The sequence below is a fragment of the Camellia sinensis genome, chromosome 7 (genome assembly GCF_055761805.1).
Source record: "Camellia sinensis isolate YWXY chromosome 7, ASM5576180v1, whole genome shotgun sequence".
Lineage (NCBI taxonomy): Eukaryota > Viridiplantae > Streptophyta > Magnoliopsida > Ericales > Theaceae > Camellia > Camellia sinensis.
This window is the reverse complement of record NC_138967.1, coordinates 7,022,676-7,042,957: the sequence shown is the minus strand read 5'-3', so window position 1 is coordinate 7,042,957 and position 20,282 is coordinate 7,022,676. Positions and strand designations below refer to the sequence as shown.

General features: G+C 40.5%; 1 protein-coding gene across 9 annotated transcripts in view; it reads left to right on the top strand.

Annotated features, from left to right (window-relative positions):
* Positions 1–20,282, top strand: part of LOC114323870 (uncharacterized) — a 42,053-nt gene that overhangs the window by 5,284 nt on the left and 16,487 nt on the right. For 2 of the 9 annotated variants that reach the window (XR_014334936.1, XR_014334937.1), the window contains one exon: positions 14,089–14,120. The exons of 5 other annotated variants lie outside the window; for them this stretch is intronic. Coding sequence is in view for 2 of the 4 variants with exons in the window: in XM_082877378.1 (XP_082733504.1) it covers positions 14,089–14,120; positions 17,607–17,696; positions 17,781–18,286 (628 nt within the window). In the remaining 2 variants the exon portion in view is untranslated. Of the gene's footprint in view, positions 1–14,088; positions 14,121–17,475; positions 17,533–17,606; positions 17,697–17,780; positions 18,621–20,282 lie in introns of those variants that run through there. 2 more of the 9 variants (XM_082877378.1, XM_028271768.2) reach the window with 2 other exon arrangements.

Below are 20,282 nucleotides of genomic sequence, written 5' to 3'. Positions count from 1 at the left end.
ACCCAACCCGTGAATCAACGGTCCAGATTCACCTTCCTCTCTGGGCTTGTTCGAATCGCCTTCCTGTGCTTCCTTCCCTCCTTCGATTCATAAAACAGCTTTCCCCAAAGATAATGGTGTCGATGGATCGTGGGTGTGAACGAACAGAACCACTCCCTTCGAATCTCAGAAAACCTGTTGTATCTCGGAATCCTCTGTCATCCTTACTACTTGCCGATGATAAAGAAGGATTGCCATGTCAGGATGAGAAAAATCCTACCTTGAGGACTCCAGAGCATGGCAACAACAACAGGGAGCTCAAGGATGAGGGCAGATTTCTCAAAGCCTGTGGAACCTTACTTGAAACTCCACCAGAACTTCGAGAAGGTTCTGGAAAATTTACAGATCTATCTTGCGATGGAGATTCGGAACCTTCAAAGTTCCATTCTTGGCTACCTAACACATCCATAGAGAAACTTAAGTTGGAGAAGCAACCTGATCAACCTCCGACTCCTATCAATCTTTCCGAAAAACGGGTAAAGGGATTGGATTTTTTGGAGCAAACACCCAGCAGCTGTATATTTAACGGGCAGAATGCTGGATCCATCTCTTGCAGCTCTACTCAAGACGGTGGGGTTGGAAGTGTTGCTAATCAGATCAGTAGCACCGCAACTTCTTCAGTTACGCCTTTGGGGACTCCGACTTCTCCGCCGCCGGCATCTTCGCCGCCTTCTCCACCTTCGTCGCCGCTAGCCGAGTCTTGAAATTAGCCGAGTCTTGAAGGACTACAGCGAGAATTTCAGATTTGCAGAGAGGGACGGGGTTCTTTATCTTGGCTGGAAGAATAGGGTTTTGGCAACATCCTCTGCGAAAGATAGTGCATCACTATCTCACATTAACGACATGACCCACGTGGTCTAACTTTTTCTTTTTTTTTTATTATATCCAACTCACTCCACTCATATTTCCCACTCCCGTGCCCCTTTTTTGAACTCATTTCCTCTTTCTTTTTTTTTTATTTATTTTTATTTCGTTTACACCAAGACACCCATACACACACCACTCACGGTTTATCTCTCTCTAAAGACCCACACCACTCACTTTCTTTATTTGTTCTCTTATTTCCTTTACACCAAGATACCCATGTGCCTTGTCCCCTCTCTCCTCCGTTTTTGATTCCCAATTTATTATTTTTATTTATTTTTCTTTATTTCTTTAACAAAAAAAAAAAAAAAAAAAAAAAAAAAAACAAAAGAAGCAGACGAACTGCAAACTCATTTTATTCATATCGGGCCTCACTCCGATCATCATTTTACACACAAAAAAAAAAACAAAAAAAAAAAAAAAAAAAAAAAAAACAAACAAACAAACAAAAATACAAACAAAACATCCACACCCACAGTGGAATTTTTCTTTTCCCTTCTCTATTCTACTGCAGGTCTCTTCTTCTTACTTTTATCTTGGGTGTCCCGTGCCAGTCCGGTCTCCGTGTTTCCTTGTCCACTGAGCACGTTCACTCCCCCATACTCCTCCACTGCAGCATATGGAGGACCTCCAAATCGGAACATTACGGTGGCCTTCCGCTTCAGCTCCTTGTTTTCTGCCCTTAGCACGCTAATCTCTGCTCGCGCATCCTTATACATGCGTTGGAGCAGAGCCAGCTGGGAGTTTAAATGCTGCACCTCATTTGTCCTACTATGCAGCCGGTTCGACAAATTTGTGACCGCCGTCATGCTTTCCACACATGCCTTCAAAGTATGCTGATTGGCCTCCACATCCGACAGCCCTGCCATTCTTTGCTCCACAGACCGCATCGGAAAGTTCAACGGAGTATACCCCGCGGTACTTGGTTGAGGTTCCAGTGCCCCCGCACCAGTTCTCTCTCCTGTTGACTCGTTGAGGTCGGGAAAGAGAGTGAGCAGACTCCGGGAAGACGAGGCCATTTTCTGGGCACAAGAGTATTACAGACTATCTCTCGCAACAGAGTGTTACCGAATCTCTCTCAGCACTCTCTCTCAGAATATCTCTCGCAGCTTTTCTCTGCCTCAGCCTCAGCCTCCGTTTTCTCTGCCTCAGCCTCAGCCTCTGTCTTATAGCCGAGGCAGCCACGCGCATCGCGCGCCTTTTGACGCCGACAAACGGGCACGCAAGCCAAGGCGCCCACGTGCCTCGCCATCATGTCCGGCACACCTTTTGATGAATTGGGCACGCCTTTTGATGGCACATTTTTTGATGAATTGGGCACACCTTTTGAGGGTGCTACTTTTTATGGGTCCGACAAGACTCTGTAAACTGTCCCGACATTGATTCCGGTTAGCTTCTTTATGGGTCCGACAAGACTCTGTAAACTGTCCCGACATTGATTCCGGTTAGCTCCTTTATGGGTCCGACAAGACTCTGTAAACTGTCCCGACATAGATTCCGGTTAGTTTCTACAAGGGTCCGACAAGACTCTGTAAACTGTCCCGACATTGATTCCGGTTAGTTTCTACAAGGGTCCAGCAAGACTCCGTAAACTGTCACAACATTGTCTTCTACAACGGTCCGACATGACCCCATAAACTGTCTTCTACAACGGTCCGACATGACCCCATAAACTGTCTTCTACAACGGTCCGACATGACCCCATAAACTGTCTTCTACATCGGTCTGACACCACCATACAGTGTCCTCTACAACGTTATGACACCCCATACAGTGTCTTCACCAACGGTCTGACACGACCATACAGTGTCTCCTATCCTTTTTTATTTTTATGTATTTTCTTGTTTTGTTACTCTCTCCAAACTCAAGTTGGTTAGTTTCTCTCCTCCTTGAGTTTGCGGGGGGCTGTTAGAATTTCCCATCTTTACCTTCACCTACTCCACTACACACTCCACTTCACCTACCTCCACTTCACCACACACTCCACTTCACCTAACCCATTATCACCTCCACTACACCTACTACCACATTTTCTTCTATATATAGATTGTATAGGAATTGTAATTAATCAATCTTGTAATACATCAATCAATATATCAATCAATTAATCAGTAATACATACATAAATTATAACAGAAGCCTAGAGAACTCAAGAGCCTACGCTAATGGCGATGAATAGGTAAAGGGTTCCAAACCCAAACTGTATTTTATATTCGAGGGTTCAAAACCCATAACAATCTCAATAAAATATTTCTTTTTTTTAAAATTGTCTTTTGTTGTTTATTTTGTTCTTCATTAATCGGAGGTTTCATTTATATAAAATGTGTAATTAATGATCTGAAATACAGATCGGAAATAAGAACCTGCTATTCAAATAATCAACACTGTTTAGTCAAAAAACTAAACAGTGGACATTTATAACATAAAATTTTGAAATGTGTTGAAACACTTTATGTTTTAAAATTTGTGTCTACAAATTCTGGCACGCCCAGTGGGACTTATTTCTCCTCCCATCTTTTGAAGAACAAAAAAATATATATATAGTTGAAACTTACTGACATATTCTTTTGTTATAGGAATGCTGAAGCAACTGTCAAGCGACAAACCTACACTCCAGTGGTTCTGAAATCACCAAGGGTAGAGACAGCACCCATCACCCAAGGGGCTCTGGAGCAAATGCTCTTGGCTGTCCCAAAGGTAGAACCAGCGAAATCCTGGAAAGATGCACTTCTTTCCCCTATCACCCAAGGGGCTTTGGAGTAAAAGTTCTTGGCTGTCCCGAAGGTAACTGGTGTGACGAAGAAAGTCACACTTCTTCAGAAAGTTGAAAGTTTGAGAAAGATTACCGAAGATTATGTGAAAGCGTCAAAGCAGTACGCAACCGTGAGGGCCACAGCCCGAACAAAGAGCTTTCTAATTCAGGCAAAGGAGACTAATCAGTTTGCAATTACGACTTTTGTTGCAGCTTCAACGGGGGCAACAAAAAATGTTGTGGCCCAACTACTCAAAAAGGTAGAAGACTCCATTAAAATAGTAGAGTCTGCCCAGAAGAAAGTCTTTGCTGAAAAACATGGCCATCATTAGGGCCATTGGGAGGAGGGTGATGACCTAAACTCCTGTTGATGGAAAAAAGGCCCCTGTTGTTGAAAAAACAGTTTCAGCCTACGAACTGATAGTTCTGTTCAGAGCACAAAATCGGTCAAACCAAATCTCAGTCAATTCTTAGGAGCCAAAGGAACACTCGTTGGCTCGACAGAGTTCGAATAAGGAACACCGTTGGCTTGACAGAATAAGGAACACCCGTTGGTCCGACAGAACAAGGAACACCCGTTGGCTCGACAAGGTTCGAATAAGGAACACCTGTTGGCCCAACGGGATTTGAATCAACATCAATTGGTCCACTCTAAAAATGTAGGGACTGTTTTGAAAATTCATGAGGAATTTGCAAAAACGCAAACGGTTCCTTCTATGCCCCTAAGGGCTCGACTTGATATGTCATCCGGTCCAGTTTCGAAAAGACAAAGGCGAAGAAGAAATAAGGCCTTAAAGAAACTGGAACTAAGAACAGTGGCAACAAATGTTATAGGAGCTATTGAAAGGGCTCTCTCGAAAGATGAACCCCAAAAACAAATTGAAAGTCCTGTCTTTGTTGGAAAATCCAAAGTGGAGGAGGGTAAGCAGCCCTTGGGAAATATTTCTACTTTGGTTGAACTATCTATGGAGGGAATAAGAAAAGGGCCTGTAACCAGGTCCATAACCCGCCAGGCTCAAAGCAAAACATCGCAGTCAGATGCTTCAAATATGAGTAATGTTGTGGGGGTTGATAATCCTTTATACGAACAAGATGATTCTATCTCGTTTGTTTCAACGAATATTAGAAACAATGAATTGAAAGATATCAACAAAGTCGCAGTTATGATAACTGAGGTTGAGAAAAAAGGTGAAAATTCGCAGGTCCAACAAGACCAAGGTCTTAAGGAAAAAGTGGTGGCCCTACAAGAACAACTCGAGAGAAGAGAGCGGGAAATGGCTGCTATGTTGGAGCAAATGCAATAGTTGCAGGCCCAAATGACAGGACCAGGAAGTGCACCCAAACAAATGACACAACCTGTTGTGGGGACATCCGTAGGCATACAAAACACACTAGCCCCAGGGGGCAATGGTCCTTGTTACTCTGATCTAACGAGGCAAGTAAAGAAAGTCAAAGAAAAAGATGATGAGAACTTTTGAATAATTACAAAACCTTACCTAGCATGGGTAGATGCTGTTCCATTCCCTTCTGGTTTTTCCTAACAAGATTTCAAAATGTTTGATGGAACAGGAGATCCAAGACAACATGTGGCTCATTTTCTTTCAAGGTGCGGGCCAATAGCCCATAATGAGGCCCTGTGTTTGCAGCTATTTGTTCAATCACTTGAAAGTTTTGCGTTTACTTGGTATGCTAACCTTCCTGAGGGATCAATCCTAAATTGGGATTCCATGGTGAAGGAGTTCCTTAAACAGTTTTGCAGCACACAAAGGCGAGTTGGAGTACCAGAACTGACTGAGACCAAGCAACGTGACAATGAGTCTGTTACAGATTTCATCGCAAGATGGCGTGCTTTGACAATTGCTTGTCCTCAAAAGTTTACACAATTAGAGTTAATTCGGATGTGCCTTAACAACTTCCGACATGAGCTCTCTATGGCTCTTATGGCTCAAACTTTTGAAGGATTCAATGATCTATGCACTAAAGCTCATGATATGGAGCTGCATCTAGCTAAAGGAAGGAGGCCTAGGGCCGTTGAAAGGGTTGAGTCCTTGACTGCAGCTACAATCGAAACCAGAAAGAAGGGTCCCGTTGTAGTAGGGGCTAAAAAGCCCAAGGAATTTAAAAAGGTGACTATGAAAGAGGTTGGAGAAGAAATATTCTTTCATGGATGATTTGGTCAAAGACCTATTTGAAGATCTGTTGGAGCAAAAGTTGATTGCTCTCCCTGAGGTGAAAAGACCACATGAGGTAGGAAAGACCAATGATCCAAAGCTATGAAGCACGGACACGTCCCTGAGGCTTGCGTATTAGTGTCGGACACGTGTCGGACACGGACACGCGTACGACACGCTGTTGACACGTGTCCGACACTCTCCCCTGCGTGTCCCCCTTTTTTCAGAATTTTTCAGAGTTGGACACGAGGTTGGACACGCGAGGACACGATTCAGACACGCAGGTGGGTGGATCGAAGAAGCCCTAGAACTGTTGGAGAGGAGAAAGAGAGAGAGCCAGAGACAAAGACAGATCGAGGGAAGAGAGAGAGAGGGAGATAGGTCGAGGGAAGAGAGAGACAGATTGAGGACAGAGAAGAAACCCTAACCTGTTCGTCTTCCTCGTCTTCCTCGTCTCCCTCTCTGCGCCTCAATCGACCATCGATCGCCCTCGTTTGACCCTCGTTTGACCATCGATCGACCATCGACCTCGTCTCCCTCTCTGCGCATCGTTCGAACCTCTCTGTGCTCTCTCGCTCTCTCTCGCTAAACCATCGATAGCTATTATACACGTTATATACTAACAATATATATATATATATTTATATACTAATAATATATATATATATATATTTATATACTAATAATAAATAATATAAATAAATAAATAATATAACCCCTAACCTTTTTTTGGTCTTAAATAATATAAATAAATATAAATAATATATTTATTTTTTAATTTTACATATAACAAATAAAATTAGTATATATTTTTTAATTTTACATATAATAAATTAAATAAATAAATAAAAATAAATACAAATAGTATATATTTTTTAATTTTACATATAATATATAAATAAAATTAATTATGTATATTAAACGTGTCCCTAGCGTGTCGTGTCCCCTATTTTTTTAAAATTTACGTTTTTGCGTGTCCGTGTCGTGTCGCGTGTCCGTGTCCGTGCAACATAGATCCAAAGTATTGCCCCTACCATCGTTTGATTAGCCATCCGATAAAAGAGTGCTTTGTTTTGAAAGATAAAATTTAAGAACTTTTGGACTCTAAGATTATCGAGCTCCCTTCTCAAGAGAAAGCATCTGCTAACCCAATCACTATCGACAATGATAATGAAGGTGAATGGGTTGTTTATCAGTCAAAAAGCATGAAGAAAAAACAAAATGCCACAGTGAAAGCTAGAAGTGTGGTTGATTCAACAACACAAGGGCCAAAAGTTTCCAAAAAGCAAAAACCAAAAGTTTCCAAGAAACTGAAGAAAGCCAAAGTAAGTAAGAGAAAAGGAAAGAAGAACCCAAAGAAGGAAAAAGGGGAGAAATTGGTTCCTGATGAGCAGTTAGAGCAAGGTCCTCTTGTCCCAGTCACATTGGAGGAATTTCTACCTTCAAAATTCCAATCTGTCGAGTTGCAGACATACTTTGATAAAAGAAGGGAGGAAAAGTTTACTTTGGCCCCTTGCCTAACCATCATTGTTTTGAGTGATGACGAAGAAAATGAGGGTGAAGTTGGTTCAAAAGTTAGGGAAGGAGATTGCATTACATCTCCTATCTGCATACCAGACTCACCAGAGTATACACCAACTTCTCCAGAATACACACCAACCTCACCAGAGTATACACCAGCTTCTCCGGCGTACACAACAGAAGCCTTTTCTCCAAAATATTCGCCAGTACCACCAATGTACTATCAAAGCACTCTAGAATATGTAAGGGGAGCAAGACAAGGAGACACTAGGTGTAGGTCCGACTCTAAGCTTGTGAAAAAGGTGAAAAAACGACTACACTTCAAGGATGATGAGGTGAATGGTCTGAAACCCTAGAGGTTCTGCTCTGATACCATGAAGCTTGAGTAACCAGCTTAAAGGTATGATAGAATATCACCCCCTATTTATAAATGAAGATTAGGGTTTACAAGAAAGTCAATTACAAGATAATCCCTGAGGGCACAAAATGATTACAGACAGACCTTAGTGAAACTTTCGGCTAATATAATATGCTAACAAAACCATCATCTTCTTGATATTGCGCACTGTCTGTCCTTTGAAATGTGTATTTCTCGATCATAATGGGGGGACGTTGTTCTCACTATAGCCTTCCTCATCAATCGTCTGACTACCCAAGTTCTCCACAAACAAACTCCTCTTCAAGTTTTGTTAGGGTCCACATCTTTTGGTTTCTCCATTCCTCCCAAAACCTTTGGGTGTGTGTGTTTTGTTCATAACCATTCTCCTACCTGTGGTAAGTTGGATCCTAGGTCTCTTCGGTGTGTCTTCCTAGGTTACTCCGCCACACAAAAGGACTACAAGTGTTATCATCCACCCTCTCGGAAATGGTTTGTCTCTATGGATATGTTTTTCTTTGAGTCACAATCCTACTTCCTGTCCTTATCGGTTTCCCAATCATCCCTTCACGGGAAGCCTTGGTGTGAAGTGATTCCTGTATCACTACCTGTATCACTATCATCAGTGATTGAGTAGGTTGAGAATGTTAGGGGTGACCCAGCTATTGAGACTGTTGACTCTGAATCTGAATATATAGTGAAAGATGGCAAAGTTTATGTTAGGGACAAGGATAGAAAACAAGTTACTTAGGTACAAGAGACCAATTCAAATTCTCCCTACTATCTTCTCCTTCTGATGAGTGTCCAGAATCCTCTTCAATTGATGAAACTCCAGGTAATTCTATTCTTTTTGATCTAGATGTTCCCATTGCTAAAAGGAAGGGGGTTAGGTTTTGTACTCATCTTCTCTCATACACTAATTTGTCTTCTTCCTATAAAGCTTTCATGTCTAAAGTTTCTTCTGTGAGTCTTCCTTCTAATTTTTAGGATGCTCTTTCTATTCCTGAGTGGAAGCATGCCATGATGGAGGAGATGACAGCACTTGCTAAAAATGGCACTTGGGAATTGGCTGAGTTACTGAAGGGCAAATGACCTGTTGGATGTAAGTGGGTAAACACTGTGAAGCACAAAGCCGATGGGTCAATTGAACGTTACAAGGCAAGATTGGTGGCCAAGTACTTTATGCAGACTTATGGAGTGACTGCTAGGAGACATTTGTACCTGTTGCTAAGATGAGCTCTGTCAGAGTCCTTCTCTCCCTCGCCTCCAATCTCAATTGGCCTCTCCATCAATTTGATATGAAGAATGCTTTCCTCAATGGAGATTTGGAAGAAGAAGTATACATGGACATTCCCCCAAGCTTTGAGGATGTTAAAACCAAAGGAAAAGTGTGCTGACTACACAAGTCACTTTATGGACTTAAACAGTCTCCTAGGGCTAGGGTTTGAGAGGTTTACTTAGGCCATGTTGCGATATGGTTTCAAACAGAGTCAAGCTGATCATACTTTGTTTGTGAAACACTCCTCACATGGTAAGATGACTTCTCTTATTGTCTATGTGGATGATATTGTACTCACAGGGGATGATGTTGAGAAGGTTCCTCGGTTAAAGGAGTATTTGGCCAATAAGTTTGAAATCAAAGACTTAGGCAGCTTGAAGTACTTTCTAGGTATTGAGTTTGCTCGGTCCAAGATGGCATCTTCATATGTCAAAGAAAGTATGTGCTTGATTTGCTAAAAGAAATTGGAATGCTTGGAAGTAAAGCCTGTGATACACCACTAGAGCCTGGACTGAAGCTTAGTAAGGATCAAGGAGGCGAACTTGTAGACAGGGGGAGATACCAGAGGCTAGTGGGCAAGCTTATTTGCTTATCTCATTCGTGTCCTGACATTGCTATCGCAATGAGTATGGTTAGTTAGTTTATGCATGCTCCACGTGCAATTCACTTAGAGGCAGGTATGCCGATTCTGAGGTACTTGAAGTCTTCCTCGGGAAAGGGTCTTTGTTTCTCAAAGCATGGTCATCTTAGTGTGGGGGCATATACAGATGCTGATTGGGCTGGATTAGTCACTGATAGAAGGTCAACCTCTGGCTATTGTACTTTTGTTGGAGGAAATCTAGTTACTTGGTGAAGCAAGAAACAAAATGTTGTTGTGAGGTCCAGTGCAGAGGTTGAATTCGGAGCTATGGCTTAGGGTGTGTGTGAGCTATTATGGATTAGATTATTTTTGAGGGATTTGGGGATTCATCAGACAAATTCGATGAGGCTATAATGCGACAATAAGGCAGCCATCAATATAGCTCACAATCTGGTTCAGGATGATAGGACCAAGCATGTAGAAATTGATAGGCATTTTATCAAGGAAAAGCTCACTAGTGGCACTATATGTACGTCATTTGTGAGGTCTAGGGACCAACTGGCTGATGTTCTCACCAAAGGATTAGGCAATAAACCATTTCATGACATTTTCAACAAGTTGGGCATGAGAGATGTCTTCGTACTAGCTTGAGGGGGAGTGTTAGAATGTGTTATAAATATTTCCTATTTCATTCTTATGTATATTCAGTATCTTTATTTATGCCTTAGGGTGCCCCTGTAATTATGCTAATGATTTAATATAAAAGGGGATGAGATACCACTCATACCTCTAACCTTTTTTTTTTTTTTTGAAAATAAACAAATATGCCTTCTCCTATACTTGTCCCTTCCAAGACAAAGGTGCGTTCATACTTTGGCCAAGTGCACCTCCCCATAGCGTTTGCTTGGCCCGCTTGGCTTGGCTAGACTCCCTACTGAGCGATACCTGATCTCTAGCATACTTGGTCTCTAAAAGAGTATCCTAGCATCACCATGATTAATTGGGTAGGGGGCAGGGGGCAGGGCCTAGGAACCCCTACTTGGGATCACTAGAGGTCTGTGGCTTGGTGACCAGAGTTGAGGGTTCATTATGGTGCCTTGCCATTCCCTTCCTTAAAGGGACCTACAACTTGACTAGTAGGGACCTCCCACATACATAAAAGGGATATTCTTATACCACCTTTTCCTCCTATAGCGAGAGCCTTTTCCACTGCCATCCTCTCTCTTACCTATGGTTGCCTTAGCTCTCATCTACAGTGATCCTGTGCCATCTTAGTGCCTAGTATCTTTTGAGAAGGTTATATCACTACCATCTCACCAACTAATCATCCACACAAGGAGTACGCCGTTTTAAAAAGCTAATAAGCAATTGCAATGTGCTCAAAAAAATTATTGAGTTCTTGTTACTCCGCACTAACTTCGCATTAGTAGTTAAGTCTCACTTTAATTCTATAGTTGGGCAAATTATGAATCAAATTATGTGTATTGTGGTTTTATTGCCTTCAAAGGTTGCTTTCTTTGTGTGGACGGTGATGTTAGGTCATATACTTACTATTGATAACCTTATCCAGTGAGGGCACTGTAGACACAAATTTTGAAACATGAAGTGTTTCAACACATTTCAAAATTTTATGTTAGAAATGTCCACTGTTTAGTTTTTGGACTAAACAGTTTTGATTATTTGAATAACAGGTTCCTTTTTCCGATCTGTATTCCAAATCGTTAATTACACATTTTATATAAATGAAACCTCCGATTAATGAAGGACAAAATAAATAACAAAAGACAATTTAAGAAAAATAAATATTTTATTGAAATTATTATGGGTTTTGAACCCTCGAATACAAAATACAATTCTTGGGTTTGGAACCCTTTACCTATTCATCGTCATTAACGAAGGCTCTTGAGTTTTCTAGGCTTCTCTTCTTCTTTCTTGTAACGACTTCCTTAGCTCTCAATTTCTTTCTCTCTCTCTGATCTTTTCACTTCTGATTTTCTAATCCCTCGTCTTGTGTGATGTTCCTCATATTTATAGAGGGCCATCAGGTGATAGGAATGCCTCATCTTCAATTTGAATTTCAAATTGAATGATAGCGCCATTTGAATTTTGAATAATAGCGCTATCTGATTAACCGGATTGATCTTTGGGGTTTCATCCTGTGTGGTGTCCTTGCTGTAGGCTCTACAGGTGCCATCTTTCGTAAGCTCCATGTGTCACTTGAGCATTTTGAATGACGTCTTGAGATACGACGTCATTTTATTTATGCACCTCAACGGATCATATTGATCTTTTTAGGAAGTGATTACCTATAACATTCCTATTATAGGCTCTATACGTATCATTGATTGATTGACCGTATTTGAAATTTTAACATAAATTTGTTGAAATTTATGTGCCAACAAATGCCCCTCGTGATTTGTACAAGTGAATTTTTTTTTAACTGTGCAAATCACGACAACTTGGCACTTTTATTTAGGCCTTCCTTAGATCATAGATTGTATTACCTCTTGGCCTTCATCACTTTCGGCCCCTTTGACTTTCTTTTATTTTATTTTATGGACTTAATTTTTTTATGGGTCAATTGCTCTTTATAGTCCATGACCCTTTTTGTGGACTTGATCCATTTTTATTATTTTTATTAGGGTCATGGGTAAGATCCAGGAATTTAATTGGGCCTTTCCTTTTGCGGGCCTCCAAGTTGCCATCATTTTTTTATTTTTTTTTTACAGCAGATTTTTTTTAGGCCATCATGGGTATTGATGGGTATGGTCCAAGATTTGTTTGGGCCTTTTCTTTTGTGGGCCTCTTTCTTCATTCCATGTGGGCTTTTCACCAACTTGCCACTATTTTTTTTTTTTTACAGCATATATATATATATATATTTTAGGAGTTTGTCTAAATACAATAGGATGGGTTGGCATTGGTAGGATTTCTAATCCTACACACTCTTCTATGGAGTATTTCAAATCCTACATAAACTCTTGCTTCTTTGAAGTATTGTAGGAGACCACTACCTCTTTTCTTAAGTAAGACTTTTCCTTTATATTACACCTATTCATATATTTTTCCCTGCAGCCTTTTTTTTCCTGCAGATTTTGTTTCTCCTAGCAGATTTTTTTGTTTCCAGAAAATCTTTATCCTTCTAGCAACTTTCTAGCTGCAACTTTCCAGCCATTTTCTTTCTTCTTTTTCCAACAAAAGTTGTTCTTCTTATACTTTAAAGAAGACACAAAAGAATCTCTTCAAACTCCTTTAAATCAGGTATGCTTTCTTCTCCATAAAATATTTTCTTTCAGCATGTATATCACCATGTGACAGCCCTTTCCAAAAAATTTTACTAGACCCCAAGTCCAAGTAGTCCCAACAAAAGACCCTTCTTGAAAGGATGAATAACCTACTGCCTTCTTTCATAACAAAAGCTGTAGCCTCTTTTCTTTTTATTATTTTATTATTTTTATTTTTACTTGAACAAAAAACTTCTGCCTTTCAAGCAAATTTTTTCCTAACCCAAAGTCTTTCCTGAACAAAGACCTCTTTTTTTTTTGGTCACAGTTTAATCTGCTTGCTGCCTTATAAATATATATTTTGTTGCTAGATCATGAACTTAACTAGCCCAAATAAAGTCCTTGCCCTATACAAACAAAAGGCCCGTTTTTTTTTTTTTTTTAAAAAAACAAAACCTGCAAGAATTTTTTTCCTAGATCATGAGTTTAAATAGCCCAAGTAGAATTGTTGACATGGAAGGTCTCTTGTCTTCTGGCAGTAGTCTTTTTTTTTTAAAAAAAAGCAAAACCTGCAAGAATTTTTCCCTAGATCATGAGTTTAAATAGCCCAAGTAGAATTGTTGACATAGCAGGTCTCTTATCTTGTGGCAGTGGTCTTTTTTTTAAAAAAAAAAGCAAGACCTGCAAGAATTTTTCCCTAGATCAGGAATTTAAATAGCCAAGTAGAATTGTTGACATGGTAGGTCTCTTGTCTTCTGGCAGTGGTCTTTTTTTTTTTTTTTTTTTTTTTTTTTTTTTTTTTTATAAAAAAAAAGAGCAAAACCTGCAACAAATTTTCCCTAGATCATGAATTTAAATAGCCCAAGTAGAATTGTTGACATGGCAGGTCTCTTGTCTTCTGGCAATGGTCTTTTTTTTTTTTTTTTTTTTAAAAAAAAAACAAAACCTGCAAGAATTTTTCCCTAGATCATGAATTTAAATAGCCCAAGTAGAATTGTTGACATGGTAGGTCTCTTGTCTTCTGGCAGTGGTTTCAATTGATCCCTGTTGGAATTTTCTGTCACATCTTCAGAAGGTAGGCCACATAGTTCCAGACCAAGATGGTCAAATTCTACCATCTCAGTTTCAGCTGGTCCATTTTGAATCTAATCAAAGCCTGCCCCCCGTGATTCGTGCCAGTGAATTTTAACTGTACGAATCACGACAACGAAGTATATATATATATATATATATTTTTTTCTTTCATATTTTTTTCTTTCATGCTTTTTTACCTCTTTTGCAGGCAACACGCAAGGCTTCAACGTTTGTTTGCAGGTATCATTACCCTTTCTAACCTAATGGCAATGAATGGCTTGAATCTTTGGCAGTGATTGTGTCCTTTCACCCCAATGGCTTGAATCCTTGGCAGTGATTGTGTCATTTACCTCAATAGCTTGAATCCTTGGCAGTGGTTGTGTCTTTTCACCCCAATGGCTTGAAACCTTGGCAGTGAATGTGTCTTTCACCCCAATGGCTTGAATCCTTGGCAGTGATTGTGTCCTTCACCCCAATAGCTTGAATCCTTGGCAGTGATTGTGTCCTTCACCCCAACGGCTTGAATCCTTGGCAGTGATTGTGTCCTTCACCCCAACGGTTGGAATCCTTGGTAGTGAATGTGTCCTTCACCCTAACGGCTTGAATCCTTAGCAGTGATTGTGTCCTTCACCCCAACGGCTGGAATCCTTGGCAGTGATTGTGTCCTTCACCCAACGACTTGAATCCTTGGCAGTGAATGTGTCCTTCACCCCAACGGCTTGAATCCTTGGCAGTGATTGTGTTCGTCACTCCAACGGCTTGAATCCTTGGCAGTGATTGTGTCCTTCACCCCAACGGCTTGAATCCTTGGCACTGATTGTGTCCGTCACCCCAACGGCTTAAGTCCTTGGCAGTGATTGTGTCCGTCACCCCAGCTGCTTGAATCCTTGACAGTGATTGTGTCCTTCACCCAACGACTTGAATCCTTGGCAGTGAATGTGTCCTTCACCCCAACGGCTTGAATCCTTGGCAGTGATTGTGTTCGTCACCCCAACGGCTTGAATCCTTGGCAGTGATTGTGTCCTTCACCCCAACGGCTTGAATCCTTGGCACTGATTGTGTCCGTCACCCCAACGGCTTAAGTCCTTGGCAGTGATTGTGTCCGTCACCCCAGCTGCTTGAATCCTTGACAGTGATTGTGTCCTTCACCCCAATGGCTTGAGTCCTTGAGTCCTTGGCAGTGATTGTGTCCGTCACCCCAACGGCTTGATTCCTTGGCAAGGGGCTTTCGTCAATTTCTTTATATTATGACATTTTACCTTCACTAACCCCATTTTTTTTTAAAATTATTTTTATTTTTTTTTAGGAAGCATGGAAATGACACTTAAATATCTTCGACATGACGAGAGGGGTGTATTGGATAAATCTGGTCCGAAAATAATTTGGCACAAACCTATCACTGCTTTATTGTCACCTACCGAGTTGGACCCCTACATCCTTTTACATACGGCTTTTGAAGACTTGGTCTATACAGGAATTCGAAACTGTTGTGAGATTCACGAGAAAGGGCACTCCAAATCAATCGGTTCATTCCCTGTCTCAATCCTCTGTTCATTTTCTGAAGACCTTGACTGCTCTGAATTTAATACTCTTCTTAAGAGAATGAAACATGAAAAATTGAAGTGGGATAATTCTTTTAATGTTCGCGGCATTTGTACCCATTTGCAATCCCCTAAATGGATTTTTTGGTTGAATGACGTTCTTTCCACATTTGCCCTTATTTTGAAGAAGTGTGGGATTTATGCTGCAATCTATGTATCCCAATTTGCTTATGCTAGGAATGTCTCCCTGCTCAATGGATTCTTAGAGCGGTGGTCACCCGACACCAACACTTTCCACACCATTTATGGCGAACTTGGGATCTCTTTATGAGACCTTCATCGCATTAGCAGGCTCCCCATCCGTGGCAAGTTTTATGAAGAGTTCACCTCCTCCAATGACATTTTATATTCGTTCCAGACATCCAAGGCGTGCCGTGGGCTTTTCAACATTTATGCCAGCTCTTTTCAATCCAAGAAGTTTAACCACTGGACTTTCAAATTCATTGACGAATCTCCAACTTCGATTAGTGGTTTTCAATGAAAAGATAGAATCCCTGATGATGTGTATCTTTCTGGGTTTTTGGCGGGCTGGCTTAGCGGATTTGTCTGCCCTCACTTTTCCGGGGAAATTCGTCCGACTACGTTTCATGTAGCCACCAAAATGGCCGGTGGAACCTTATTTAGCTTGGCCATCCCCGTCCTTGCGTACCTCTGTCATTCTTTTGGTAAATTGGCATCATCACCTTCACCTGGGAAGGAAAATATTTAGGGTCCTTTGCATTACCTTTTTGGATGGATTTCACTATATTTTGTTAAGACTTACACTCATGGGGATCCTCAATCGATTTGTCCGATTCCTGATATTCATTTCATGCCATATCTTGGGTTTATTGGAAACCAATCGGCTGCCCAGTTTTTTACTGATAAATTTTCATTTGTGGACTCTCTCCTAACTTATCGTACGGAGTGTCAGTTTAGGGCTCTTACCCATGAACCTTCAGGCGTTCTGGTCGACTCTGAAAGGATATCACCTTTCCACCTTGGCTATCTTATATCTTTGAGGCAAGGGATTTTAACTTTTAAAATGGGATTTAATTTCATTTATGAACCGTACTCCCCTAACCGATATGGTCGTCAATTTGGGTTTGCTCAAGTGTGCCCTACAGTGCTTAATGTATCTTGTCGGCAGCCCTCTGAGTGGTCAAAATTTTATTACAACTGGCGCCATATGCTACGCTGCGGTACAAAAGTCTCATCGGAGTTACTAGGCTCCCGATCTGCTTCTCACGTAACCATGCCTTATGCCAATTGGTGGTTGGGAACTTTCTTTACCGTGCTCCAATATGTTACTCATACCCAGCCGAAATGTTCACGCAAGAGAAAACTGGATGTCAATTAAAGACCGAAAGATGAAGAATCCTTCTTATTCTAGAGCTAGGTCATCATCTTCACCTAGTGCTCTGGAAGCATCACCACCTCAGGGAATGGATAATAGTCGACCACTTATTACTTGGTTTCAGATCTCCTTCATCTTTTCGAGGATATGTGTAATTCTCAATTTAAAATGAGATTTAGCTTTGAGCAAGTAGATTCTCTGGCCCTCAATTTTCTAGTCTAGCAAAGTTTTTTTCAGAGACTATGTCTATTAGTGATTGTACAGGAACTTCCTAACCAACAGTATCGACCAAAAGCCCAATAGACCAATTTCGCACATACCTGTACTCTTTTCTTGAAGATAAAGATGAGAATATGATTCAAGAACTCTTTGAGGGAGATGGGTATGAATTACCTGCCTTGGGTCGTATTCGCATTAAGAGTGTTGAAATTTCTTCTCCCACCAAATCTTTTGATCGTTTTCTCAGTGGGAGTAGCGAGAGTGAAGATGAGTTTTATTGCTACACCCCTCTTTTAGATGGCACGCCAACTAAGATGAGTAAATTGCCCCCAGCAAATGTAGCTTTTTCTTCTCCTTCTTCGAACGAGCCATCCAAGCTATTAGAGAAAGGTATAATTCTTTTTCCTTTTTTTAATTTTAATACCTTTCATTTTCTTAGGCACTGCGCCTCGGACTTCCCTAGCTGCCTTGCATATGCCATTGGCTACCTTTAAGGGTATTCTTATTCATTCATTGTACCTCATTTTATTTCATCATGTATACATACTCAAGGAACTCTTTTCTCTTTAGATCATGCCACATTGCAAAATTTGTGGTCAACTTGTGGGAATCACAACTTGTCTCCTCCTCCACCTAAGTCTCTTCAAGCCGTACACCAAGGTATATTTCATTCATCTATATATATATATATATATTGTTTTTACCTTTTATGTTTTCATTGAGTATCTCCTTCTATTTTCACAGAAAGTACTTCTGACACATTGGAAGAGACAGACGAAATTACTTCTGATACCTCGGAAGAGGCCCAAATTCCTACAGACTTACTTGAAGCAAATGGGGTTAACAAATTATTTGACAAACTTGAAGCAACCTTTGCTCCATCTAGCCTTCTTTTGGGAACTTCCTCTAATGAAGCAGCCACCCATATTCAGAAAGATCTTACTATTTCTCTCCAATCAATGATGGATCTAAATGGCATGATTGTTGTAGCAAACAACGTTTTCGTGATTTTGAAGAGTTTGGGTGTAGACTTCATCTCCTTTTACGAGAAGGTGAAGATATTCCTTGGGTGCTTTGCTTTGAAAACCCAACTTGCAGATTCTTCAAACTTGTCTACTGCAAAATTTGAGGCCCAATACTATGAGAAGAAGCTTCATTTTGACAAAGTTTCTGGCGAACATGAACAGTTGTCTGCTTCAATTATCAAGTCGGATGAGCACATTGCGGGTCTTAATCAAAGGATTATTTAAACCAAAGAGTTACTCAAACAACTTGAAGAGGAATTTTCATCCACCCAAGCGGAACATGCATCCTTTATGTGTGATTTTGCACAAGCTTCCGAGAGTGTTTCTAAATCAGAAGAAGACGTGCAAACTGCTCTAAATGTTTTGAGCCAACACAAGAAGAAGAATGGACAACACAGTGTTGTGGAACGTGCTTTTGAAAGGGTTAAGGCTTCTCTTAATGAATGAATGCACTTTTATTTTGTTATTCATCCGAGCATAATGTATTTATGAAATTTCGCTCAGTGATAGATTTATTTGTTATATGAAATTTCTCAATATAATACATTGATTTGTCTTATTTTAGCCGTTCACGGTTTATACTCTTGCGGGCCAAGAGTATCCAATGTTTTATCACCTTAGATTTCGGTGAGGTATTCTAGCAGTTTGACCACATACAATACCGTTGGTGGTATTCGACTTTTGTTTGGCTATACATAGTTTATGCTCTTGCGGGCCAGGAGTACCTAATGTTTTATCACCTTAGATTTCGGTGAGATATTTTAGCAGTTTAACCACATACAATAACGTTAGTAGTTTTGACTTTTGTTTAGCCGTACACAGTTTATACTCTTGCGGGCCAAGAGTATCCAATGTTTTACCACCTTAGATTTTGGTGAGATATTTTAGCAGTTTAACCACATACAATACCGTTTGTGGGATTCGAATTTTGTTTGGCCGTACACAATTTATACTCTTGCGGGCCAGGAGTATCTAATGTTTTACCACCTTAGATTTCGGTGAGATATTTTAGCAGTTTAACCACATACAATATTGTTAGTGTTTTTTTTTTTTTTTTTTTTAAATTTTTTTTTTAGTCCTAACTTTTGCCTAGGCCACCCTTTCGAGTTTTCAACCTAGCAGGCTTTCTTAAGGGTAATATCTCTTCAAGAACCTTGCATTGGTTGGGGGAATGATTCTGTCACCATCCATCGTTATCAACAAATAGGCCATTAGAATAAACCTTCTCAATCACATAAGGTCCTTTCCATTTGGGCTCAAGCTTTCCTTTGATTCTTCGTGAGACTACTATGGGTGTTCTAACTATTAGTACCAAGTCTCCCTTTTTAAAGGAGCGAAGCCTCACTCTTTTATTGAATGCATTTGCCATCCTTTGTTGGTAGATCTCCAAGTTCTGTTGAGCATACAACCTTCTTTCATCTAGGGTCTCCAGCTCAGCCAACCTCACTCTTGCACTTTCATCTTCTGTTAAGGACTCTTGTATTGCCACTCGCAATGATGGTATTTGAACCTTAAGTGGTAACATTGTTTCTCCTTCAAAAACCAACGAATAAGGGGTTGCTTGAGTAGGAGTTCGGTGCGAAGTCCGATAAGCCCACAAAGCTTCATGTAACTTTTTATGCCAAGCTCTTTTGTTATTATCCACCATCTTCTTGAGAATTTTGCACAATGGCTTGTTGAAAGCTTCTGCCAAACCATTGGCAGGTGCATGATATCTTGATGAATGGTTGTTTTTGATTTTGTACTTGGCAAATAACTTGTTCAAAGCATCACTCCTGAACGGCTGTCCATTATCCATAATGACATTTTCTGGAATTCCGAACCTGTAAATGATATGGGTTCGGATGAACTCAGAGACAACTATGCTTTTTATATCCTTTAAAGCCACGACCTCTGCCCATTTTGAGAAATAGTCAGTAGCAGCTAGGATGTATCGATATCTTGCTGAAGATGGAGGTACAAAAGGACCAACAATGTCCATACCCCATGCTGCAAATGGCCAAGAACAAGTTGTTAAATGTAAAGGCTCTGGGGGTTGGTGGAGAAAGTTCCCATGGAATTGGTAGACTTGGCATCTTCGAGCATAATCTATGCAATCTGCAATCATTGGCGGCCAATAGTATCCCAACTGTTTTAGCTGCATATGTAATTTAGGATCACTTTAGTGTGCCACCTGCATGTATTTCTGCCATTACCTCTTGAATACGCTCCTTGGCTATAC